Source organism: Papio anubis, chromosome 15, assembly GCF_008728515.1.
Source record: "Papio anubis isolate 15944 chromosome 15, Panubis1.0, whole genome shotgun sequence".
In the NCBI taxonomy this organism is placed as follows: domain Eukaryota; kingdom Metazoa; phylum Chordata; class Mammalia; order Primates; family Cercopithecidae; genus Papio; species Papio anubis.
This window is the reverse complement of record NC_044990.1, coordinates 57,083,964-57,110,299: the sequence shown is the minus strand read 5'-3', so window position 1 is coordinate 57,110,299 and position 26,336 is coordinate 57,083,964. Positions and strand designations below refer to the sequence as shown.

The window sequence follows — 26,336 nt, the reverse complement described above, 5'->3', positions numbered from 1 at the left end:
CTTATTGTTTTATATACTTTTTAATGGCTTATTTTTCTTAAAATGAGCATGTGTTATTTTTATAATTCTCAAAAAGCAATAGAATCTTCCATTTTGAGATTAAAAACAAGTAAAGACACTGTTTAAAATAAAACAGCCTGGGTTTATTATAAAGTTAGGCTGTTGCAAATGAGAATATTACTATTTGTGGAACAGTAACCTAGCACAGACATTAGATAAATTGGATGCGATCCCTGACCTCAAGAAACATAGCCTGTTGTGGGGACAAACACATGACCAACTATAATACAACGCCATCAGCAGAGAAATAGCTGTATGGACTGTGCACTGAAACACTGAGAAGCTGTGGCAATGCTATGAAATGTGGAAAGAGATGTTAGAAATTGTCCAGATTTTAATACTTAAAATGCAGGATATGTTTTTTAAAATTATCTTTGTGACTAGGTATTGACAGCCATCAACAAGATGATTTACAAGGAAATGGAATTGGCCCATTAAGTAATGGAAATGTTTTTAAAATAAATGTCTTTACAATAGAATACTATTGAGCCTTAAAAAATTAATAAAATCCTGTCATTTGCAACAACATGGATGAACCTGGAGGATGTTGTGTTGAGTGAAACAAGCCAGACACAGAAAGACAATTACCACATAATCTCACATGTACAATCTAACAAAGTTGATCTCATAAAAGTAGAGAGCAGAATAGTGCTCACAGCTGTAATCCGTAGGCCAAGGAGGGGGAATCCATTGAGCCCAGGAGTTCCAGACCAGCCTGGGCAACATGGGGAAACCACTCCCTGACCCTCGAGGCGGGCAGATCACTTCAGGTCAGGAGTTGGAGACCAGCCTGATCAACATGGTGAAACCCCGTCTTTACTAAAAATACAAAAATTAGCCAGGCGTGGTGGCGCATGCCTGTAATCCCAGCTACTCAGGAGGCTGGCTGTGGCAGGCGGACAGGATCGCTTGAGCCTGGAAGATCGCTGTGTTGGAACCGCTACACTCCAGTCTGGGTGACAGAGCTAGACCCTGTCTCAAAAAATAAAACAAAACAAAAGTTGCCTGAAGCCATGGAGCTACCATTTAGGTGGGAAGTTGTTGGGGGCAGGGATTTCCGCTGGAGCAGCCCAGGTCCAGAACCGTTTCTTTTAACCATGAGGCTGCTTCTTGAAGTCATACTGCCTCTTTTTCAGAAAGATTAGTAAAAGTTGTCTCAGTGGTCTTGTTTTTAAATCTCTCAACTCACAGATTTTGTTAGCATAATTTATCACATCAGCTCTTCCTCGCTTAAAGTAAGTTGCAGATAAATTCCAAATCTACTGTACTTCATTTAAGATGAATTTAGGAACTTTTAGGTTTTTTCTTTTTTTGTTGTTGGTAGGAAAAGCTAATTTATAACCTCACAAATAATTCTCCCTTAGGGTTCAACAGCAGAGCGGTACATTTCGTATCCAACCATGCACCTGAAGTCAAGACGTTAAAACGTTAAATCTCCTTTTGGTGGAAAACCCAGAACAGCCCAAGGGAAAGCGTATTTTCAGGGAAAGCTGCGATTAAATGTATCCGGATCGTCTCAGACACAGATAAGGAGACAATCACTGTTTTCTAAAGTGAATTATTGTACCCTCTGCAAGCACATTATATTATTTGGGTGGAAAGAGAACTGACAGAGGTGGAAAGCTGTTTTGAAAAAAAATTGAAACGTGTAGATAACGTCTTTTCTCTTCATGTTTTGATTGCGCTGTGTTGACGGACTGTGTGGGGTTTAATAATTAGGGAAAAACTCTCCTTCACCCCATCCAATTCCCGATAACACTTTGGGGATTTTAAAAATCGCCTTTCCGTATCTTCCTCTCTTCTCTCCACTATTACTCATTCTTTTAGATTTTCCAAGATCCTCGAGACTTGTAGTAAACTACCTTCCTACACATTCGTAGGTATCTTGCAGCTCCCTAACCAGTGATTTTGTTTTGTTTTATTTTATTTTATTTTATTTTATTTTATTTTATTTATTTATTTATTTTTTAATGAAAGGAAAATGCCTTGGAGATCGCGCGTTTCCAAAGTGCGTTTTCTCTCCCAGGCGGGTTATGGCCCTATCGGGCCGCCGTAGCCGGTCCGCGCGTGCCCAGTCTTGGCGAGGAGTCGCGGTAGGTCGGCGGGACTTCCGTGTTGGCGGGATTCTGAACGCTGCCATGGCTCAGACCGTGCAGAATGTTACATTGTCGCTCACTCTGCCCATCACGTGCCACATTTGCTTGGGGAAGGTAATGGGTGATTGTGGGCACAGCTACAAAACGGAGTTGGATATGAAGTCGCTTGCCGGGCCGAGGGCGGTCTCGTGCGGGGGCGGGGAAGGGGCGTGAGGCGCCGAGATGGGAGAAAACGCTCACCCGCGTTCTTGATGGGAGCCGCGTCCTGGGAGACTGGGGCAGTGCACCGTGATTAATGGTTTCATCTGGGCGTCTTTCGGTAGAGGGTGACAGCGGCCCGTGGTCTGCCAGGAGGGCGGCGAGACGGCCCTGCCACCGCCCGCGGCCTCACACCGGCAAGACGCCGGCCTGGCAGGAGGCCCCATCAGAAACACGTCGCAGCGATATTTAACTTCCCTGTGCAGGCTCGCGTGGCGTGTAGTGAAGCCTGTTAAAACACATTTCCTGGGAGCCTCACCTCGGGCTCTTTAGTCCTCCGTGTAACTAGTGTTCATTTTCTGGGGCCTACGGTGCTGTGTATTGAGTCTTTTCCATTTCCAAGACCTTTTGCCTTTTCTTATCCTGGCCTTGAGGATGACCTTTGCTCTGAATTCCTAATTTGAAAAGTAAATAGTAAGTGCCCGTGGAGGGTATTAGAATAAGAGGTGTGGCCTTTAACTCCAAGAATGGGTCAGTCAGGAGATAGAATACTCTCTCTTTGTGATGCAAGAGGTGCCTACTGTGTTTGTGAAACAAGGTAGGGAAAGTGGTTCTGACTTAGAAACGGAGCTTTGAATATTCTAATGCATTCCTCTGCTCTTTCATTTCCATTTCCGCCTCACTTTTGGTGTTTTAAAGAGCATTTCTTTACCGAATAGATCAAGAAGGGGAAAGATACAACCACCAATTTTTTTCCACCCTGAATTATTTTTACATCTGTAGTGTGTCTGGGTGTGTGTTTACCCCCCAGCGCAGATTGAAACTACAGCCGTAGACTTAGATTTGAGAAATACAAACTTCTAGAGCAAGCATTTGAGTGCCGGCCAGTACGATCTGCCTGGGGTGATTCAAGTTCTGTGTGAATTTACTGGGTTCAAAAAGTAGAAGTAAGTCAGCACTGGAAGCAACTGATAATTCTTGATAGCAGTCAGAATGAAATGCCAATGAAATAGCAAATATGCTGGGAGATTATGTATTGGGGATGGCTTGATCAATTTGACTGGAGAGATTAAGAATGGCCTCCTCGAGGGTGGTGTTTCAGCTGGCATTTGCTACTACTTACTGCCTGCATGCATGGCTAGGGGAAGGGAAGAAACGATGTTTCTATTTGCCGCAGTCTGCATTTGGCTCCTGACATAAAGTCCCTGGAAATGGGTGTTAAATTCTGAGTTAATTTCCTCCAACACTAGCTTTAAAGGCTGATAAAAATATGCTTGGGAAGTAATTTTTTACACATTATACCTAGTTTCCGTTGGTTACAGGCTGTCTTTTGCAATTGTGTTGACAGTGTTCTGTCTGATTTACCAAACCTATACTTTCTGTGTTCAATGAGAGTGATACCTCATAGAATATAGTGAGTGATTTGCAGACTACAGAGTGCTTTTGTATGCATATATTATTTTGTGTACTCTTCACACCAGTGCTTTAAGATGGGGCTGTTTTTCCATTTTTAAAATAAGAATACTATAGCTTAGAGTCTTTGTGGTTGAACCTGTATACTATCATTTGTGTCTTCGGAGTACTAAGGCTTTGAGTCTTCACAGTTGAACCTCTATCATTATCATCATTCATCTTCAGATTACTTCGTAAAACACTCACCTAAGCTCATCCATGATAGCAGGCACTTTTAGTGTTTTTTTTTTTTTTTTTTCTGTATTGGTTAACTTTATTATAAAATAAAAATCAGATGATAAAAATAAAAAGATTAAGACTTTTTAGGCCGGGCGCGGCGGCTCACACCTGTAATCCGAGCACTTTGGGAGGCCGAGGCAGGCGGATCGCCTTAGGTCAGGAGTTTGAGACTAGCCTGGCCAATATGGTGAAACCCCATTGCTACTAAAAATACAAAATTTGCCAGGTGTGGTGGCAGGCGCCTGTAATCCCAGTTGAGGCAGGAGAATCGCTTGAACCTGGGAGGCTGAGGTTGCAGTGAGCTGAGATCGCGCCATTACACTCCAGCCTGGGAGACAAGAGTGAGACTTTGTCTCCCCCAAAAAAAAAAAAAAAAAAAAAAAAAAAAAGAAAAAAGAAAAAATAAGGATTTTTAAACTGGCTTCCCCATCCGCCTCCCCAGCCAGATACCACCATGGAAGCAGAAATTTCGGTGAGGGCCTGAGTTCTACATTCAGACTAGCTGGGTTCTAATCTTACCAGTCATACAACCTTTTACAAGTTACTTAACTTTTTAATTTTTCTAAAATGGAGTTTTGCTGTTGTTGCCCGGGCTGGAGTGCAATGGCGCCATCTCTGCTCACCGCAACCTCTGCCTCCCAGATTCAAGGAATTCTCCTGCCTCAGCCTCCCGAGTAGCTGGGATTACACGCATGCGCCACCACGCTCAGCTAATTTTGTATTTTTGGAAGAAACGGGGTTTCTCCATGTTGGTCAGGCTGGTCTTGAACTCCTGACCTCAGGTGATCTGCCCGCCTCGGCCTCTGTGCACAGCCACTGTACCCGGCTGAAGTTACTTAACTCTTTTGAGCCTGTTTCCTTATCTGTAACAGTAGAAATATGGTAATAACATGAATTCCCTATCCTTTCAGTTTTCAGAAGATTAAACAAAGCATGTGCAAAGTTCAGCATAAAGTCTGGCACATAATATTTAATAACTTAGCTTTTGCTGTAGCCATTGAGGCCAGCCCTCAAACTGAGGAAACCAGCCTTTTCCAGTAATTGTTCTTCCCAGTTGCTTTATGAAGCTGGAGCACTTCTAAATGAAGATTTGCATTCCCAACCAAATGAGACCTGTTTGTTCTGGAAATTGCCACAGTACATCCAGAATTTTTAACTGGTTCCATGACTCTTGCCTTTTGTATAGTGAAAGCAAATTCAATATGATTGTGCTTCTCACCCTTCTACACATATTATACTGTGAGATACTAAAAATGGCGTGTCCTCAGGTTCACTTCTGCTTCCCTAACATAGAGCATCTCTGGCCACTTCTGAGAATGGTCCTAAGGTCCTTCCTGCCTAGCTCTTTCTTAAAGATATTTGTTCTTGTGCCACTGTTACCATATGTCCCCAGATCTCACAGTCACCATCTTCTCTTTTGATTATTTGATTATTCCACTTTGTGATGGAGGGTCACAAAGTGGATACCATGAAGGGGGAGAGGTGAGGGCAGGGCATTAAATCTGAAAAGATAGATGCCAGTGGGGATGGAGAGGAAGGAGAGAGAGCCTAAGTGTTCACCTGTTAATGCTTTGCCTTTGCACTTAAAATTGGAAAATTCAGACCTCTGTCTCTACTTCAGTCTTAAAAGTGAATTTTCTCTACCCAATAATGTTTTTAGTTACTTTGTAAATGTTGTAAGTAAGAGCTGTATGTGGCCTGAAGAAGTTAGGTACCATCCTATGGGATGATTTTTGTATAACATATTTTCTTGCCTATTCTTCCTTTTTTTTTTTTTTTTTTAAATTTCTTAGACTGGTGGGCCAGCCAGCAGAAATGTAGTAATGATCTATCCCAGGGTATCTGTTAAGTGACATTTTGATAGTGCTACCAGGCTGTTACAAACCAGTTTACCTCTAGATAATTCCGGGGTTTATCTTTTCAATTGAGACTCAAACTGTGAAACCAAATTATGGCATGTAATACTTTCTATTGGCCATGCATGCATTTTGCCATGAGTGAAAGCCAAATGTGGCCCGCAGTTGGTTTTATGAAAGGGTGAAAGAGATTCTGAAAAGAAGTGCAAAGTAATGCTTTTTCAACATAAATGTATCATATTTGGTTATTTCTCATTTGACTCTGAGTCCAGTTTTGGGCCCTACACTTTAAGATAAACAACCAGAGTATTTTGAAAGCATTTGGGAGAGAATGAAATTGGGGTTGGAATGTAGGTGGACTGAAATAGTTCTGGAATGAATGGATATGATAGAGAATCTTTAAATAATTAAAATATTTTTCATTTGGAAGGGACTCAGGCCTTGTGTGGCTCCATAAAATAATGATTTCTACTTAATGTTAAGGTCAAGCTTTCTGGCTGAAATAACCAGAAATGAGATCAGCTTCCTTATAATGCAGGAGTTCCTTTGTCTTGGAGTATCCTCTAATAGACTGTTTCCCATAAGGAATGCTATCAAAAGGATCCCTTCTTTAGGGGATGCCTCTCTGCTTCTCACCCATATTGTTTATTTAAAATATTGAAAAGGTAGGGCTAGGGACAAAGCCTTATGCAACTTAGAGTCCTCACTCCAGTATGACAAAATTCATTAATCACTGTTCGCTTGGAGCTGTTGATTGACCAGCAAGTCATCGACGTCAGTACATGGACCCCATGTTTGAGTCCTGATTGCCTCTCAGTTCCCAAGAGTGGATTTAAGAACCAGCCTTGTACATAATTGTCATAAGTAATTTGCTTTGGAAAAAAGCCATATGGACTGCAAGTTCTACATTTTTCTCTTTTTTCCAGTTTAAAATAAGTTTGAACGATTTAGTCACTTTCAGAAAAGTCTAACAATATTGTATTTTTACATAGTGTATGATAAATTAATTCAAAAATCATAGATGTAGCCTAGTAATTTTCAGGGTTGGTATGTAATAGCTGACATACTTACTTGACAAATACAGTTCCAGTTTATCCTAAAGCATTTCTGGTAGGGATGAAGGTGGGAGAGAAGAGATGTATCATCTCTCCTTTTACCTGGACAGGAATGGGGAACCAGTGCTATAGGCATTAAGTGACTTATTTCACACAGGTTTTTTTTTCCTTAAGTTATAGGACCTAAATTTTGGCCCAGAGCCAGGGATGTCTTAAAACGTAACCAAGAGCTATCCAGGAATTCTACTTTGAAAAGTTTCCAAGTTCCTAATGTTGAAGTAGTAGTGCCCCTATCATAGTCATTTTTACACCGAAGACTAATCCTTTTCATTGTCTTTCCAGGTCTTCACTAGAGAAACCCATAAAGTTTTGACAAGGTGTTAGAAAGAATAGTATTCGTTCTAGAAGCAGAGTAGGCTCTTGTCTCTAGTGAAGGGAGGATGCTAGAAGGGCAGGGGGGTTGATTTTATAATAGATATAATTGCAAGACCTGTTGGTAAAGTGCATCAATACCCTCTTCCCTCCCATCACCTCCATCAGTGTCCAGGATCTCACTTCCTTCAGGCACATCGTCTTGTATTTATTATTCCCAGATTATTGTTCACTAACCCTGCTCCAAAGAAGAAATAACTGTTTCTTAGTTGAAATAACACATGATTTTGCAGTTGAATCACATTGAGTACAAATGCTAGCTCTACCATTTATAACCCATATCATCATTTCTTAGAGTCTCAGTTTCCACAACTGAAAATGGATTTGATACTAACAGTCCCACTAGCTTATTAGTAAGATTCCTGTGAATATCCCATACTAGTGGTTCTCAACTAGGTGGAGGTAGATTTTGTCCCCCAGGGACATGGGGCAGTGTGTGGAGGCATCTCTCGTTGTTTTCAAGGGGCTGCTGCTCGCATCTGGTGGGTAGAGCCCAGGGATGCTGGTAGACAAACATCCTGTAATATGCAGGAAACCCCCTAAAACAAAAATTTCTTCAGTCCAAAATGTTAGTAATGCCAAAGCTGAGAAACGCTGTTTGAAGCCAATGTATAACTCCTGGTGGGTGAGTCTAGGATGATATGGATATTAATGAACAACAGCCTTGGGCATGTCTCTGCCCAAGTATACTTGCTTTTTTTAAGAAAGGGGATTTGCTGGTAGATTGGAGTCTCTTAAGACTGGAACATCCTTAAAAGAAATGAAATATCAGAGTAGAGTAACAGATTATAAGGTTAATACATCTGCCCCAAGGACTGCCCCCTCAGGCCCATTCCAGTAAGAAGGGCCCATCCTTTACACCTGGGGGATATACCCTAGGGCAGGAGTCTCCAGTCTCAGTCCGGTACTGGTCAGTCAGTGGCCTATCAGGAACCAGGACTGCACAGCAGAAGGTGAGCAGGGAGTGAGGTGGCATTACCACCTGAGCTCCGCCTCCTATCAGATCAGAGGCAGCATTAGATTCTCATAGGAGCACGAGCCCGAATGTAAACTGTGCATGCAAGGGATCTAGATTGTGTGCTCCTTATGAGATTCTAATGCCTGATGTTCTGAGGTGGAACCCTCCAGTCTGTGGAAAAATTGTCTTCCATGAAACCAGTCCCTAGTGCCAAAAAGGTTGGGGACCACTCCCTAGGATACCACTTTAATGTGCTTACTCCAGATGAGTTTGGAATTGTATGTTACTTACCATTGCCATTTTTTGGTCTTGTATTTTTATTTCATGAGTTCTGTTTTATTGCAACAGGTCTCATTGGAGAGTAAACCGGATAGAAAGTCTAATAATGTGACAAATGATGACTTTTTTTTTTTTGTCTTGGAAAGATCTTACTAAAGAAAATCATGTGTGTGTTTTGTTCTGCCCAGAGCAGGATCTGGGTAGAAGAGGATGGGTGCTAGATTCTTTGTGTTTTGCTACCACAGATTACAGTCAAATATATAACAAGTAACTTGTTTTAGTAGTTATTTAGAAATTTCTATTCTCCTAAGATAAATTAATTGATTCCGTTGTCTAGAAATCTTCATCTGATAAATACTCATTCCAGTATTCATTTCCAAAGAAATGAATTAGCTGTTTCAGAAATCCTCCAACATAAAGGTGGTGATAATACCAGGTATCCAACAGTGCAGAAAATTTTCCTGTGGGTGACATTGTTAATGGCTCTTAGTAGACAGAGCCAAGCAGTCTGCCTGTGGTGGTGGTTCCGTATCATTTTGGCATATTAAATGTGAAGGTTAAACTTTTGCTTTTTCACAGTTTGACAGTGACTGTTGACCTTTTGTTGCTTGAAACATTTTTAGGATTATTATCTCAGCCTTTCATTATAGTACATCAAAATTCACTTTTATTAATCTTACAGTTATTGTCAAAGATGAGAAAGACACTCACCCAGGTCAGTGAGCCTGAAATCTATTAAGGAAGACAGGATGTAAACAGTTTTTAAGTACAGCACAATGCAGAAAGAGGTGAACATTAAATAAATGAACAGAGTACCCTATCAAAGACTTGGTTAATTCTGAAAAAGATTAGTGAAGGCTTGCAGAGGAGGTAGCGTTTTATTTGCATCTTAAAAGGAGGGAAGGAATTTTTTTTTTTTTTTCTTCTCTGTTACTGTCTAGGGAGAATGGAGAGACCAGGAGGATACATCAAGCTGAGAAATGGGAGCTCCATAAATAGGGAGCCCATAAACAGGGAGCCCTCAATGTTCATATTCTTATTGGTGAACATAAGTAGACCTGTGAAGTTGAAGTGTGCATTGTGTCAAATATTGAAATGGTAGATCAAAGGAAATAGCTGTTTAAGAATTAGATTATGTTCTTTGAAGGCTATACCTTGAACTATGAGCAGGAAAAAAAAATCATTACTGTTTTGTAGGAGAGGAGTGAAAGCTGCTTATTCATATTTTAGGAAGGTAGCTCTGGCATCATTGTGAAAGGTGTGCTGAAATGAACATTTGTAAGCTTGGGAGGTGGTCATTGCAGTAGATCAAAGGTAAAAGAATGAGAACCTTAAATTCATTGGGGTGAAGATGCAAAGGAAAGGATAGATGAGAGGTGAAAGAACATTTGGAGGTAGATTTGTCATGTTTTGACTATTCTGAGATGTACATTTTTTTTCAAATTATAACATCTCTGGAATCTGGTTGTATCTTAACAATTGTAATTGACAGTTTTTCATTCTTAGTGACACATAAAATATTGGTGAATCTTCATATCTGTGACTTCTTAGACTTAATGTATAATACCAGCATCTGGTGACAGTTTGGATGGTGAGGATAAGTAGAAAGAGTGATTCAGACATAGCTCTGTTGTAGCTCAAGTGGAGAAGTAGTGATCTCATTAACTTAGATGGGAGGGTGTGCAGGAAGAGGAGCAAGTGTGTGTGGAGGCCAAGTTTGATTTTGGACATGTTATGGTTGAGGCAGCTGCAGTATCCTTATATGTAGTTGGCTCATAGGCACTTGGATATAGTAATATTATTACTTTTTTTTTTTTTTTTTTTTTTTTTGAGGGATTGCTTTGTGGAAGTGTCCGTGCTGACATCCATTGTATTATCTTAAACCTGAATGAAAAGGTTGCTAGGTTAAGCCACAGTTTTCAGAGGCAGAAACTGATGCCCACAGTAGCTAAAGGGCTTACCCAAGGTCAGATTGCTCAATAAATGGCAGAACTGGAGTTGGCCCCAGGTTTGTCTGTCAGAGCCTAAACTCTGCCACTTACTGAGGTCCAGTTACAGAGGGAGACTTGGGAGTTGTCAGCATAGGATAGATGTTAATGCCATGTGACACATGAGATTGAGAGTGAAAATAGAACATATCAGATAAGATGGCCCAGGACAAAACGTTAGCAAAAGCAGTTACACTACCTTTAGTATCTTGACTATAAGCATCACACTCTCCGATCCTGTTTCCATCATACTTACTCTCCACCATTACTTTAACCTTATCGAGACATTTTTGTTGACCCTATCACTTTTTCACTGTCATCATTACCACTTACGTGTTTCCCTTATTATTTGTGGTCATTTGTTACCATCAGTCCCTGTCTCTTCCTCCTTGGCAAAAACCCCAACTCTGGATAAACCGAACTACTCATCTACTTCCTGCCTGAATCTCCACAGTTAAATATTGATAAGAAAAATACACACCTACATTAATTAATCTTACCTTGCATTAGAAACCACAGACCTGGAAAAGGAACTCAACAATGTATACCAATCTACTACATATCCCTAGTAAATTTGCTTTCTCACTTTTCAAAATTAACTGCTTTATTCTCCTGTTTTCTCAAATCTGTAACCCACCTCCCTTCTCGTTTTCACCTAATAACCTCACCCCATATTTAATGACAAAAGATAAACAGCTGAAATAGTTGGAACATGAATTTCCTCATTATACCATCCACAGATCTTCCAACCCCTTTGTATTCGTTCACACACCTCTTACTTTCCCTTTTGTTGCAAAAGAAGACAAACCCTCACTCTTGTATAAGCCAAAATCTCCTTTTGTGCTTTAAATCCCTTTCCCCTCTTGACTTCTTAGGGACTTTGCTGCCTATTGCTGTAATACCCCCATCACTCTTCCTCCATCACTAATATCCTCTCTTTATCATTCCCATTGGCATTCCTAACTGTGGTCTCATTTTTATGCTTTCTCCTTTACAGCAAAACATGAAAGAATTGTCTGTATTTTCTGTCTTCACTTCTTCATCTTTCATTGTCTCTCAACCTCCAGTCAGGTTTCCATCCCCAACATTCACTGAAACAGTGCTTGTCGGTAGCTGATCACAGTGACTTCCAAGCAGTTAAATCCCATAGTCACATCTCAGTGCACATCAAACTCAATCTCTCATCAATATTTTACTTATCTGGCCGCTGCCTCTCTCTTGAAAAACTTCCTTGCCTGGACTTCTGTGATATCATATTCTCCTTTCCTACATCACAGGACCCCTCCTTGTCAGTTTCCTCTGCTGGTTGCTCTTCCTCTTCCTTTGCTTGCTGGAATGCCTTCTTTTCTCCAGCTATTTTGTCGGTTCATGGGATCTCCTCTAGCCCTATGGCTTTATATACCCATATCTTTTATGCCAGTGACTCAAAACCTGCTGTGCTGAACTTGTCCATCTAAAAATGGGCTTAGCATCACAAATTTAGCATGACTAAAACAGAATTTTTGATTTTTACCTTGTGTGAAATCTGCTTTTCTTGTCTTTGCCACTTCAGTATATGATAACACCAACTATCGAGTTGCTCAAAACCACTTCGTAGATTGGGGAGATAATATTTAACCTTTGTTGTGGGAGCAAATACATGAAAAATACTGATTGCCTTTTTTTTTTTTTTTTTTTTTTTTTTGAGATAGTGTTTTGCTCTTGTTGCCCAGGCTGGAGTGCAATGGCGCGATCTCAACTCACTGCAACCTCTGCCTACTGGGTTCAAGTGATTCTCCTGCCTCAGCCTCCCAAGTAGCTGGAATTACAGGCACGTGCCGCCACAACGCGCTAATTTTGTATTTCTAGTAGAGATGGGGTTTCTCCATGTTGGCCAGTCTGGTCTCAAACTCCCGACCTAAGGTGATCCACCCACCTCGGCCTCCTAAAGTGCTGGGATTATAGGAGTGAGCCACCGTGCCTGGCCTACTGATTGCTTTTAAATGTTTTTTTTTTTTTTTTTAATGGAAAGGGAGGCAGAGCATCTTGAATCCCCTCATATAATGATATAATGTGCACACTTTTATGTCTTGAGCATTGGCTTTTATCCATTTTCAGATGAATTCATAACTTATAAAAAATAACTTACTACTATAAAAGTAGATACCAGTAGATAACTTCCCTTTTTACCTGAGCTTCCTAATTTGGGGCATATAGTACTTCTAGGAATATTGCAGGGATATGGGGTGTGTGCGTGTGTGTGTGTGTGTGTGTTTGGGGGAAGTTACAGAATAGATAAGGCAGTATCTTCTTTGGGATTTTTGTCTTAAAAGATTTCATGACATAAAGATGAAATTAAAACATACGTAAATATATTATGGTCTGGACTTGTAAATCACATGAATTTTTAAGAAAAAAAGTAGAACCTGCAAATAAAGTTCAGGTTTGTCTGCCATTTGAGACTCTGACCAGGAATGCTTTATAGATAAGCGTTCACTCCTGGCTGCTGGTAGGACCACTTTGAAAGAAGACTTTGAAACACTACCGTTCATGATTTTTTTTTTTTTTTAATGAATCTTGTCAAACCAGTTGAAATGAATGATTAGAATTAAGTTTCTCCAAGAAGAAGTTTAAATCAATTCCAAATTATCTTTGTTTAGTTTTCTTGGGTTAGTGTTCATAATCAAGGGAGAGCCAGAATGTTCAGAAAGCCAGACTGAGACCAGAGAACTCTTTGTAATGAGACTCAAATGATTACCTGCCCGTCATGAATAGCCATGCATCTATTATTTCTTTGAGAGTGGGGGCGCCTTTCAAATTAATGAATACTCAGTAGCATCCTTTTAAGTCAGACAGAGAGCAGCACAAACATTTTCTGCAAGAAAAGTGGTTTGTGTTGGTTCTGCGTCTTCATTCTCCCTCTACTTATTCTGCTTTCCCTTGACCTTCTAGTCTTCCAGTTCCTAGTGCAGAAAGGTTCTATACTGTAATTACTATTAGAATAGGGAAATATTGAAAATGGCTCTGAGATGTTTTGAGTCCCACCGTGAAGATAACATGTAAATCAAGTGAAAGACTATATTTTTCTGTGCTGTTTTTGTTTGTATTGTTAAATTTGTGCTATTTGAAAAAATATTAAATCATTATTTCCTTCTGACAACTTTCTCAACTAGTTGAATGTTAATACTATCTTAATAGCAGTTAATCATTCAACAAACCCTTTGTTGAGTACCTGCCAAGTACCAAGCTGTCTTCTAGGCACTAAAGGTTTAGTTATGAATGAGAGTAAAGAAGTTCTTGCTCCCATGGAGTTTCATTCTGATAAGGGAGATAGACAATAAATATGTAAACACACATATGATATCAGGTAATATTAATGCTGTGGAGAAAACCAAAACAGCTTCTCTTTTCTTTTTTTCCTCCTGATAAAACAGCTACAAACAGTCGAAACACCCAGTTAACCCTGAGCAAGCTACCTAATTTCTTCATGCCTTTGTTTTCTTATTTGTAAAGCATATTTACGCTGTTTACCTCACCAAGTTGTGGTATTTTTAAAAAGAGAGATGGAAAAGGGTTGAGGCGGTGAAAGATGCATGTGAAAGCCCTTTGTAAAATATGACTATAGGCCAGGTTTGGTGGCTTACGCCTGTAATCCCAGCACTTTGGGAGTCCAAGGCAGGCGGATCATCTGAGGTCAAGAGTTTGAGATCAACCTGACCAATATGGTGAAACACCATCTCTACTAAAAATACAAAAGTGAGCTGGCGTGGTGGCGGGCGCCTGTAGTCCCAGCTACTCGGGAGGCTGAGACAGGAGAATTGCTTGACCCAGGAGGCAGAGGTTGCAGTGAGCCTAGATGGTGCCACTGTACTCCAGCCTGGGTGAAAGAGCGAGACTCCAACTCAAAAAAATAAAAAAATAAAAAAATAAAGGAGAGGGTGCTGTAAATGTAAGATATTATTATTTGTGCTTGTTTAAATGGAGTCTGGAGTCAAAGATTTGTGTATTTGGTGTATCTCAGTAATTCTGTCTGCATTGTTTGCTGTTTAGATTATAAACTACTGGAGAGTGGAACTCATGCCTTTTGGATTGTTTTAGCTTTCATTACTGTTTGGTTTTGGGGAATTTCTAGTAAAATATCAATACTTAATAGTTGCTGTTACTCTATAACACAGTGGAATGAATTGAGAAAAGGATTCAGGCATCAGATGGATGATGGTGCTAAATGATATTTTCAAAAATCTAATCCTGCTGTTCCATAATGTTAAAATAGAAGAGTTTGAGCAAAATTGTCCCAGTCTTAGTGGAACAAAAAGCATTTTCTTTTTGGCATGAATTCTGTGGTTTAGGTACAAAATAAAGCATTTTATGTCAAAAACTTCAGTCTCCATGATCCGGTATCTCAGCTAGTATCTCTGTTAAATGTGTGTAAAAAGAAAAGTGGCCAACAGAAGCAGTGTTTTTAAAAGCCCTAGATATATCCCTTCTTAAACACCTACTCTGTTATAATCTAGAGAAGCAGTTTGCTCTAAACAAAACCATTTGGTCTTCTAATTATGACTGTTGTCCTGTACTAAAAGTGATGTGTTGTTTTTTTTTTCCAAAGGTACGTCAGCCTGTCATATGTATCAACAACCATGTATTTTGTTCAATTTGTATTGATTTGTGGTTGAAGAATAATAGCCAGTGTCCAGCTTGCAGAGTCCCCATCACTCCTGAAAATCCTTGCAAAGAAATTATAGGTAAGGGCCTGTTTTATATACACATAGGAATTGGTTTGAAACAATCTCCAAATAATATATATTTTGGGAAGATTGAAATAGACTATTTTCAATGATGCTATTTGGCCAACATAGTACTGAGTGGATGAGTAATTTTTGTAATGTGTATGTGGAGCAACTGGAGCACAAGGCACTGAGAGGTGCTAAGAGGAATAACCCTGAGAGCCTCACGGAACTTACATTTTCATAGCAACTGAACCAAAAGAAAAGCAGCAAGTGCTAAGGGCCTCCCAAAAAAGCCCAGAGAGTTCAGGCAAGAAACTTCAGCTAAGAACATTGAGAAGGGCTTCATAAGGTAGGTGGCCTTTAAGCTGGACATTTAAATTTAAGGATGGATAACATTTTAACTGGTGAAAATTAAGGAAGGCATTTTCTGCAGGAAGAATAGCATGTACTAAAGTTTAGATACAGGAAAACACAGAGCATGTTTTTAGAAATGATCAGTAGTCTACTTTGGGTTCGACTGCTGAAATAAGACAAAAGGTAAATTGAGACTTTAGTGCAGAGAACCTTGAATGACAGCTAAATCAGGGACTTGCTGTAGGACTGAGAAGAAGGGTGAATCGGGCATGATGGTTTTGAGCATGATGGTGTGATCCAAAGTGTGCTTTACGAATATTACTCGTGTGGTGATACATAGGTTGGACTATAGGAGTAGACAGGATGTGAGTAGGTCTGGTAGGAGGCTTTTACCTAGGTGATAGAATATGTAAGTGGATTAAGGGTAAAAAATAAATTCTGTGTCACACTAATATTGGTGGGGCAGGGGGGGAGTAAAACTTGAACTAGAGGATCCTTGAAAAAGAAAACTTCTAAAGAGCCTTTTCAGAGTTTGGTTTTTATTCTACTCATATAAGTTACTTATTTTAGGTTGTAAAAATTAAAGTGATTTCTACTTGTTTTTGCTTTAGGAAAAATTGAAAGTGAATCTATAATTAGCCAAGTAGAAAACATTTTTCAGAAAACCTAAGAAGTCATTGTTAATAGTCCCAAGTTAGGGAAAATGGACTTAAATTAAGATTATTATTTTTTTGTTTTTGGAGACTGAGTTTCGCTCTTGTTGCCCAGGCTGGAGTGCAATGGCGCGATCTCAGCTCAGCACAAACTGCCTCTTGGGTTCAAGTGATTCTCCTCCCTCAGCCTCCCGAGTAGCTGGGATTATAGGCATGCACCACCACGCCCGGCTAATTTTGTATTTTTAGTAGAGATGGGATTTCTCCACGTTGGTCAGGCTGGTCTCAAACTCCCGACCTCAGGTGATCTGCCCGCCTTGGCCTTCCAAAGTGCTGGGAATTACAGGCGTGAGCCCCTGTGCCCGGCCAAGATTTTTACAAAGCAAATAGAAAGGAGTATATTTGCTGCAGAGCAAAAGAACTAGTAGTACTTAGGAAATTAAGAGATATGAAGGAGCAATCAGAGTTGGCTCTTGGTACCTGGGTGGAGTCTAGTAGAGGACTAGTTCTCTGCTGTGTTGCATGCTACGGGGTTAATCTCTGTTTTTTTGTGTTTTTTTGCTTTTTTTTTTTTTTTTACCTGCTGAATTTCACCAAGGAGTCAAGTCTTTTCTTGCAGAATATGAACTTTGATGATCTGAATATTTTCCCCCAGCTTTTCTTCTCATCCCATATCCTACCTTTATTCATTCATACCTAAGTGATATTTCATAAATGCTCTCAAGGAAAATAGTTCATCTTGTTTTGCATTTGGATAGAACATCCTGAAAAAGAACATCTGTAAAATGCCTTTGCTATTATTATAATGCTAAGAAGTACAAAGAAGGTAACCAGAGCATCAGTGAAGAGCTCTCAGGAAGATTCATTGTGAGTGCATTTGTAACAAGTCATGACATATAGTTAATGCCATGACTTACAGTCCATTGTAACTAGGCTGTTAGAATCTGTGAAAAGACACATTAATCTACATACATAGGTATATAGCAGTAATTTTTTTTTTTTTTTTTTTTTTGGAAACGGAGTCTTGCTTTGTCGCCCAGGCTGGAGTGCAGTGGTGCAATCTGGGCTCACTACAAGCTCCACCTCCCAGGTTCATGCCATTCTCCTGCCTCAGCCTCCTGAGTAGCTGGGACTACAGGCGCCCGCCACCACACCCAGCTAATTTGTGTGTGTGTGTGTATTTTTAGTGGAGATGGGGTTTCACTATAGCCAGGATGGTGTCGATCTCCTGGCCTCATGATCTGCCTATCTTGGCCTCCCAAAGTGCTGGGATTACAGGTGCGAGCCTCCGCACCTGGCCAGTAATACATTTTTATATAATCTGTTGGTTAAATGTAAATATAATAATTGGTTTTATTATTTAAATATAGTCTAGTTTTCAGAATTTGAAGTAGTCCAAATATGATAATATATAGCCCTTTCCTCTACTGAGTTTGCTGGGATAAGATATATAAATATGTAAACACAGTATGAATGTATTACTGAAGATATTTCTTATGGTGTTATTTGATGTATTTTTTTTTTTCCCTCAGGATTAGGATAGAGAAAAAGCCTAGATGTTAGCCCCAAGTGTGTATGTAAGGGGAAGGGTAGATATGAAGCTAGGAAGCTATATAAAACAATATGAAAAAAGATCATTTTCATTCTTCCCGAATCAGAACGAAAAATTAGGATTTTTTTTTTCCCTATAGGAGGAACAAGTGAAAGTGAACCTACGCTAAGCCACACAGTCAGGAAGCATCTTCGGAAAACTAGACTTGAATTATTACACAAAGAGTATGAGGTAAACAATAATTAAAGTTTAAAATTATATTAGCAGTGAATTCAAGGTAAAAACTGACCTACCTCAGACCCCAGACTTCTTAGAGTAAATATCCAATGAAACTTAGTTTTAAAAGCTTATAAAAAAATTATTTGATAAATTCTTTTTCTTTTTTCCTTTTGAAAAATAGAGGAAAGACATTTTTTGTTTTATTATTATTTTTTTCCTTTAAGTACCAAGGAAGGAGGGAATGGGATTCCAGAAAAAAGGAACAGATGGAAGCATTTCTTTCTTTTTTTTTTTTTTAAGTTAAAATTTGTACATCTACAGACATGTTGTTTTTATTTGCTTCCTGAAGAAGTTGGGAGAAAAGGGAAATCTCCTTGTGAAAGCCAGTCCAACCTCTACAGTCATCAGTTGCTTCTGCCTATGAAATTACTGATGATTATAAGCCTGATCAATGCTAGTAAAGTAAATACTATACCTTATGTCAACTGCCAGCACAGAGATTTTAGTGTGAAATGTGCTATTTCCTAATTATTGTCTAAAGGTGAATGAACAGGATGATTGAACGTGGTGATGCTATTTTTACAAATAAATTCATGCAAATAGAATACACACACTTTTGAATAGCACACATTAAGCCCAGTGTTGACTACAGAAGGAGATATTATTGATCCCCTCTTTTGACTCAAAATGTCTTTCAGTTTAACTGTATACGTGGAAGCTACCTCAACTGCCTCAAAAATTTTTGTAATGCAGTGGGGCATAAATACATTATTAAATAAATGTTTATTGATATATGTGTTCCCCACATATATGAATTTGCTTGTTTTATAAAAATGCTATTTAAGTTGAAATGTATTGCAATTTAAAATAGTAAGTCGTACTATCTGTGTGACATTTAATGCTAAAATGTATTTTTATATAATGAATATCATACTCAGATAGTAAACAAATAAATCCTTTGGAAGATCACTTGAGCTACTTGGGAGTTTATTTTCTAACAGAATTTTTAAAAACCTCAATTTAAGATTACATATTTTTTATAGATGAATAAATGGCATCATAGTAAGAAGTTCTAACCCAAATGTTTAGTGACTGGTTTTAAGATAATAAATAGTTCCAGAGTGGGAAAGCTAATACTTGCAATAGTAACAGTAGTAATTGAAGAACCAGAATCCAGAAAAGTTAAAAATTATTCTGATATTATTCTGAAATGAAAAGTAGAAGGAAATGATAGATGGTTTCACTCATACTTCAAATATAGAAGTGAAAATATCAAACAAAACCCTAACGATCATCTTTTTCTTTTTTGAGACAGTCTCACTCCGTCACCCAGGCTGGCGTGCAAATGGCATGATCTCAGCTCACTGCAACCTCTGCCTCCTGGGTTCAAGCAGTTCTCCTGCCTCAGCTTCTCAAGTAGCTGGGACTACAGGCGCCTGCCACCACACTCAGCTAATTTTTTGTATTTTTAGTAGAGGTGAGGTTTCACCATGTTGACCAGGCTGGTCCTGAACTCCTGACCTCAGCTGGCGCACCCTCCTCGGCCTCCCAAAGTGCTGGAATTACAGGCACGATCATCTTGATAACTCTGTACAGTCAGCCCACCATATCCAAGGGTTCATCATCTGTGGATTCAAACAACCAAGATTGAAAATTTTTTTAAAAATACTATAAATAATGCAGTTTAACAACTATTTGTATGACATTTACATTGTATTAGTTATTATAAATAGAGCCAATTTAAAATGTATGGAAGGATGTACATAGGTTATATGCAAATACAGCACTAGCCATTTTCCGTCAGGAACTTGAGCATCCATGGATTTTGGTATCCCTAAGGGTCCTCGAACCAATCCCCTGTAGATGTGGGGATGAGGTGGGGACAAACTGTACCTTTTTTTTTTTAACCCAGCCCCCCTCAATGTACTTTTAAATTCCCCCAGTAAAGCAGTTTAATGTTTTTTATTGTTTTTTGTTTTTTTCTGAAATGGAATCTACTTGCCTGTTGGAATTCATGTGACTTTTCTTATTTTCTGGATGATATCTTAAATAGAATCAAAGGTTTGGCATTTTTAAAAATCACAACTAACATTGAATTAAAATGAAGGCAATATAAATCCCAATTTTTATCAGTCAGGCCACATTTTGAGAATTTAAACTGTATGTGACTTTCTCCCTACAAAACTCTCTTGATGTGTAAAGAATCTATGTGTCTACAGAATTTTAAGTACAAAATTCAAACCATGTTGGCTTCAGTTTCACATATGTATGTATGTGTTTAGTGTCTATGCCTGCCTCATGACTATGCAATGCTTTTTCAGGACGAAATAGATTGTTTACAGAAAGAAGTAGAAGAGCTTAAGAGTAAAAATCTCAGCTTGGAGTCACAGATCAAAACTATTCTGGATCCTTTAACCTTGGTGCAGGGCAACCAAAATGAAGACAAACATCTAGTCACAGATAATCCAACTAAAATTAACCCAGAAACTGTAGCAGAGTGGAAGAAAAAACTCAGAACAGCTAATGAAATCTATGAAAAAGTGAAAGATGATGTGGATAAGCTGAAGGAGGTAAGTTGTGGTTTTTAAAAATCTATTATGGTTGTTTTTAAAATAAGTACCTTCAAAAGCATAAATAGCCGTATTATCTTGACTCATCATCAGATGATGTGTGAGGAAAGGACAGAATCTCTGGATTAGCATTTATATGCAATAGGAATACTTTTTCTCATTTAAATATCATTAACTGCCAAGAAATACCAGGTGGTTCCATTTGTGACTATAATTAGAGACTGTAGTGCTTCTTTATAAGGTTGCATCTTCTTCTAGAAGAGTAATGCCAATTTAAAGGATGTGTTTCTGTTTCGTCCTCTTTGTGGTTTGCTATAGTTTTTTTAAGCTTGTATCAGCGACTTCCCCTGTGTACCTAAAACACGTACTCATTTTTGCACCTATGAAAGGAAAAGTTTTGACTTTATCTTTTCTATTGCTATCACTCTCTTATTTTTAAGATTGTAGATAGATAAATAAAGGCTTAGTGACTAATTCCAGGACAGCAATAAGCAGCTGCTTTAGAGTACTCCGTGCAAAAGAATATTGTGGTTTATGAAACTGGTTCATTTTTTTTCAATTATTCTTTGAACAAGGTACAGCATGGTGAGAAAGGCAAACCTCTAGGATTTTTCAGCCTAGAAAGGGAGATAAGATCCATGCCATCAGCACTAGATGTTACAGTCAACTCCTACAACGCTGTCTTGACCCAAGTGACCAGCCTTTAGCTTGAGTTCAAGTTTATCCACAGTGGAATTCTCTTGTGCTCTATGGAGATGGCTTTGTAGTACTCAGTTCTGCAGTCACATACTCAACTATTTGCATTTCCTTAAAATACTGTTCCTGTGTGAAATTTCTAAGTCTTATCTCCCAAAATTATTAATGAGATCCATATGGTATTTTAAAGAAGTTCTCCTGTATATTGGCTCTGAGGTCCTCAGGTTAAGTAGCAGAGAAATATCTGCAACTTAGATGTTAGATGTGAGCTATCTTCCACATATAAAATAAATGTTGTTTGGGTTCAGAAAAGGCCAGGGTGAGGAGAAAAGAGAACCTAGTGCTTTTAGAGAAAATAGAAACTACAGACATAATTGTACTGAGTGTATTATAAGTGTGTAGGAAGGGGAAGTGTGTAGTTTCTTTGGGTATTGATGGCCAGCGTTAGTATGTTGATTTGTTAGAAAACAAGAGGATGCCAAAAGGAATGCCTACTGGGAAATTACAGTATTTGTCAATTTGCCTTGTTCCCTTTAATTTCCCTGGTTCTTCTTGAGCCATTGGTAAGCATATATGGTCTCCTTTGTAGTTATTAAACTTGTTTAAAGTTTTGGCAGTAAATACTTCTTAGAACATGAGGCTTATAAGGGTGACATGAGGGATGGATGTTAAAGAAGAATACATAAAGCACAGTTAATTTTCCTTTGCTCTTATAATGGTCACATGTTAAATTCAATACTCAAAGCTACCCTGAGACTTCAGAATTATTTGGGATATTGAATAAGTCCATTTTCGATGCCTAGTGATGCTAGTAGGTAATAGGCTATAAACTGGGACATAAGTAAATAAAGAAACATGGATTGCAGAGACAAAAACTAAAGTGTGGAGTGCAAAATAATAACATACTATAAATCAAATACAGGAATGCAAAAGATTCAGAATAAAGGACTACTTAGCATGAATGACGTGGACTTTTTTTCTGATATTACTTGGACTGGATGAGTTTTGAACCATCACGAGGCCAGTGTAATTACCCGGTAATCAGTGTTGAGAATGCAGAAGAGTTAGCTGAAATATTCATTATTCTTTTAGGTGCAACAGGTAGGCAGAACTCTGCCCTTCATAACTTTTACTCACCTAACCCTCTTGAACTTGAAAATATCTCTGATAGTTGAGGAACTAGCAAGCCTATAATGAGAAGTATTAGAGAGTCAAAGGACTATTGAGAGACTTCGAAATACAGCTATGCAGTAGTGGTAGGGGGCAGGGAAGGGGAAAGGAGATCAAATGAGTTTCTAATTTAAGTTTGTCATCATCATCAAAAAGCATTCACTAAGTGCCTCCCCTTATGGTGCTATGCTTGAGAGCTTAATTCATTGTCTGCATATATGAGGAAGTAAATGGCTTTCCTTATATCTTCAGAGAAGCAGTAATGGTGTTTATCAATCACTTAAAGAATTAACTCTCCACAGTCCTGGTTGGTGTGCATCCATAAAGATAAACAGATGCCTAGAGCCCAGAGGGAACCTGGATGGGTCTAAGTAAGGGAGTTAGACTTTATGCCCCCAATAATGTTCTCTACCTTATTTCTCCCGTGATCCTTGCGATGCAGCGTATGTGGGTAGATAAGTAATACAGTCAGAAGTTCTGGAAATTCATAAAAGTAATGGCCAAATTTTTGAAATACGTTTTTAAGGCTGCTTGGTTTAAACCTTTTTTGGTGACAGTTATTCTTGTGACCCATTCACTTTGAATATAAATGTTCTAGTCAAACAATTTCCCTTGCCCAGGTTAGTGAAGTTGGTTTCTAGTCTAGGGAGTGTTATTTTTATTTGTAATACATAAAAGCAGTGAGTAGGGAATTTAAAGGAAGTAGCTTCTAAGAAGACTCTAAAATTTAAGCACACTAGTTTTCAGTGTGTCCAGAATCAGTGTTGAGCCTCTAGATTTTCTAGCAATTGGTGTCCTGTTAGGTAATTTTTAGGTGTTACACAATTCAAGAAAGAAAATCATACTTGGAAGGTTTTTGTTTAATCAAAGAACAATTCATGGAATTTATTAGAAAAGATTGATCCAGGCCGGGGAAGTGGCTCATACTTGTATTCCTAACACTTTTTGAGTCCAGGGCAGGTGGATCACTTGAGGCCAGGAGTTCAAGACCAGCCTGGCCACTAGGGCGAAACCCCGTCTCTACTTAAAATACAAAAATTAGCTGGGCGTGGTGGCACATGCCTGTAGTCCCAGTTCCTCGGGAGGCTAAGACAGTAGAATCATCTGGACCCTGGAGGTGGAGGTTGCAGTGTGCCAAGATCACATGACTACACTCCCGCCTGGGCAACTGAGCAATACTCTGTTTCAGAAAATATATATGGATGGATGGATGGATGGATGGATGGATGGATAGATCCAATTTTGAGGGCCCTAGAAGTTGTGAGCCAGAACATTGGAAAGGCCTTTTTGAAGAAAAAAAATCAAGTGGTTAAATGATATTAGATTTGTTATCACTAGAAAAAAACATTTTTAAACAGCACCCCAGAAATCAATTTCATAGCTCATGAATTGACTCTTCAGCATTAGTTTGCCGATACTGCATGTGGTATAATGTTACCTTGCCTAGAGTATTCAGTTATGTAAAAAAGAAAAAAAATCCCACATATGTTTGCCATTAGTATGGTCCCTTAATGACTGTAAGCTAACTAGCATAGCTTCGTTTATTTCCCTGGATAGGAGATTTGCAAAGTGCTTGGGGAATATGGATTTAAAATGCTTAGTAGTATTCACAGTTTCAGAAGTCATTGCCAGTAGTGATTTTAAGTTTCTGAAGGCCATGTTCTACTATTCAGTTTTCTGATAATATTATCACTCTAGAAAATACAGATGGCTCATGTTGTAATTTTTACAAGGCACTTTTGTTTTAGCTTTTGCTTAGTTTCAATTTGTTCTTTTAGGCAAATAAAAAATTGAAATTGGAAAATGGTGGCCTGGTGAGGGAGAATTTACGACTGAAGGCTGAAGTTGATAACAGATCACCTCAAAAGTATGTATTTTGCTCACAGAGCAATGTTTCAGTTTATGTCAATATTTCAGACTAGGCTGCTGTGAGGGTTTGTTTTTTGCTTGATTCTTCATTTAATCATATAGATTTAGTTAGAATGGCTTGCCTCTAAAAGTCAAGTTTATACTCCGTGTTGTTGGTAAAATTTTAGGCTCGGTTAAGGCTAATTTTAAAGAAAGAATTTTACGCCTATCCTTTTTTCTTATCTGATGAATAATGTGACCTAGCACAAGTGAGCATTGACTTAGTTTTACATATAACTGTTTAATAGTACTAACATAGTAGTGAGATTAAGGTAATGCCCTTTAGTTGTTTTCTTAGATAGTCTTAGTAGTAGTTAATGTTCATATAGTTCTTTCTCTTTGCAAGATACAACAACCTGTAATGAAGAACTATTAGTATTCTGTGTTTTCAGATGAGAAAATGGAGGCATAAAGAGATTAAATTAATTTACCTAAATCTGCACAAGTGGAAGTGTTAGAAATAGCATTTGACTGGCTGGGCATGGTGGCTGATGCTTGTAATCCCAGCACTTTGGGAGGCAGAGTTGGGTGCATTACCTGAGCTCAGGAGTTCGCGACCAGCCTGGGCAACATGGTGGAACCCCATCTCTACAAAAAATACAAAAAAATTACCTGTGTGTGGTGGTGGGTGCCTGTAATCCCAGCTACTCAGGTGGCTGAGGCAGGAGAATCACTTTAGCCCGGAAGGCAGAGGTTGCATTGAGCTGAGATCACTCCACTGCACTGCAGCCTGGATGACAGAGCAAGACTCTGTCTCAAAAAAGCAAAAAGAAGTAGCATTTGACCTTAGATAGCCCAACCCCAGAGTCTGTGCTCTTAACCATTACACTAAAAAGCCTATCTGAAATAGAATTTAGGACATTGTTCATTGAATTTTTTACTGATTTAAAACTATACAATTAAGTGAATTTATTCTTCCCTTATGGAATAGTTTCTATTCCATTCCAGAAGATAAGAATTTGCAAGCATTGGACTGCTTAACAATTTGTTCAATATTTTAAGAAAGAGTTGGGATTTAAGGATTGCAAATGGAGAAAAGATCGCAGGCAGCACTTAAGGTTCTTCTTTTTCTAGGAAAAAAAAATGACAGATGAGAAGACAATATGGCCCCCAATGTCCAGCAACCTCTCTGAGGGATGGCATATGAGAACTCCACACTTTCTTCCCATCCAACCACTGGACTTCATTTCTTTCTAATGGAAAAAGACAGTGCAGGAATAAGCAAACAATAGAAATTTATCCTACCAGAAATAGCTCTCTGCTTGTCATTTGAAAAGCAGGAAATGTTGCCCTTGGTAAAACCAGATGTGGTATCAGGAAATGGCGGACGCTAACCATAATTACTGGAGGCAGAGATAACTAACCAATGAGAAAGAAGCATGGCTTTTACGTTTAAATAGTTTCTTCCCCTGTGCTCTCCAACCCCGTTTTTCTTTCACTTCAGATAATGTCCTACTTTGACAAATTAGTGAAATAACCTTAGGAAGCGTTACTGTTATGTAGTGGTTTGAATCTCTACGCCTATCATTTATTGGCAGCTTGCCTTGCTGGTCATAGTAATGCTTGTCCATTAGCCATTTCCCACAGCATGCTGAATGGAACGAAAGCTATTTTGTTTGTAGCTCTTATTTCTTGAAAACTTGCCCACCAGCTTTCGCATTTAATGCCAGCCACAAGGATGTGTGTTTTAAAATATCCATGGGTCAAACTGGATAAAGAACTGAAGAATCTCACCTGAGGAAACATGGCCTCTGTCAACTCTCAAAAAAGGAACTGCACATCTGAATCCAATATAACTTTAGGATTTTCCATCTTTAACTTCCATTGCTTCCCTTCAGGGGAGGGGAACAGTTCACTTAAAAAGTGATTTGAGCTGAAAACCGTATTCCAGATC

General features: G+C 38.9%; 1 protein-coding gene across 3 annotated transcripts in view; it reads left to right on the top strand.

Annotated features, from left to right (window-relative positions):
- The first annotated feature begins 2,078 nt into the window (after positions 1-2,078).
- Positions 2,079-26,336, top strand: part of OBI1 (ORC ubiquitin ligase 1) — a 43,213-nt gene continuing 18,955 nt past the window's right edge. The window contains exons 1-5 of one of the 3 annotated variants that reach the window (XM_021929702.2): positions 2,079-2,153; positions 15,200-15,335; positions 18,019-18,110; positions 20,420-20,668; positions 24,313-24,401. In XM_021929702.2, the coding sequence (XP_021785394.1) occupies positions 2,094-2,153; positions 15,200-15,335; positions 18,019-18,110; positions 20,420-20,668; positions 24,313-24,401 (626 nt within the window). In that variant the 5' untranslated portion in view covers positions 2,079-2,093. Of the gene's footprint in view, positions 2,271-15,199; positions 15,336-18,018; positions 18,111-20,419; positions 20,669-24,312; positions 24,402-26,336 lie in introns of all 3 variants that reach the window. The other 2 variants (XM_009192053.4, XM_021929703.2) reach the window with 2 other exon arrangements.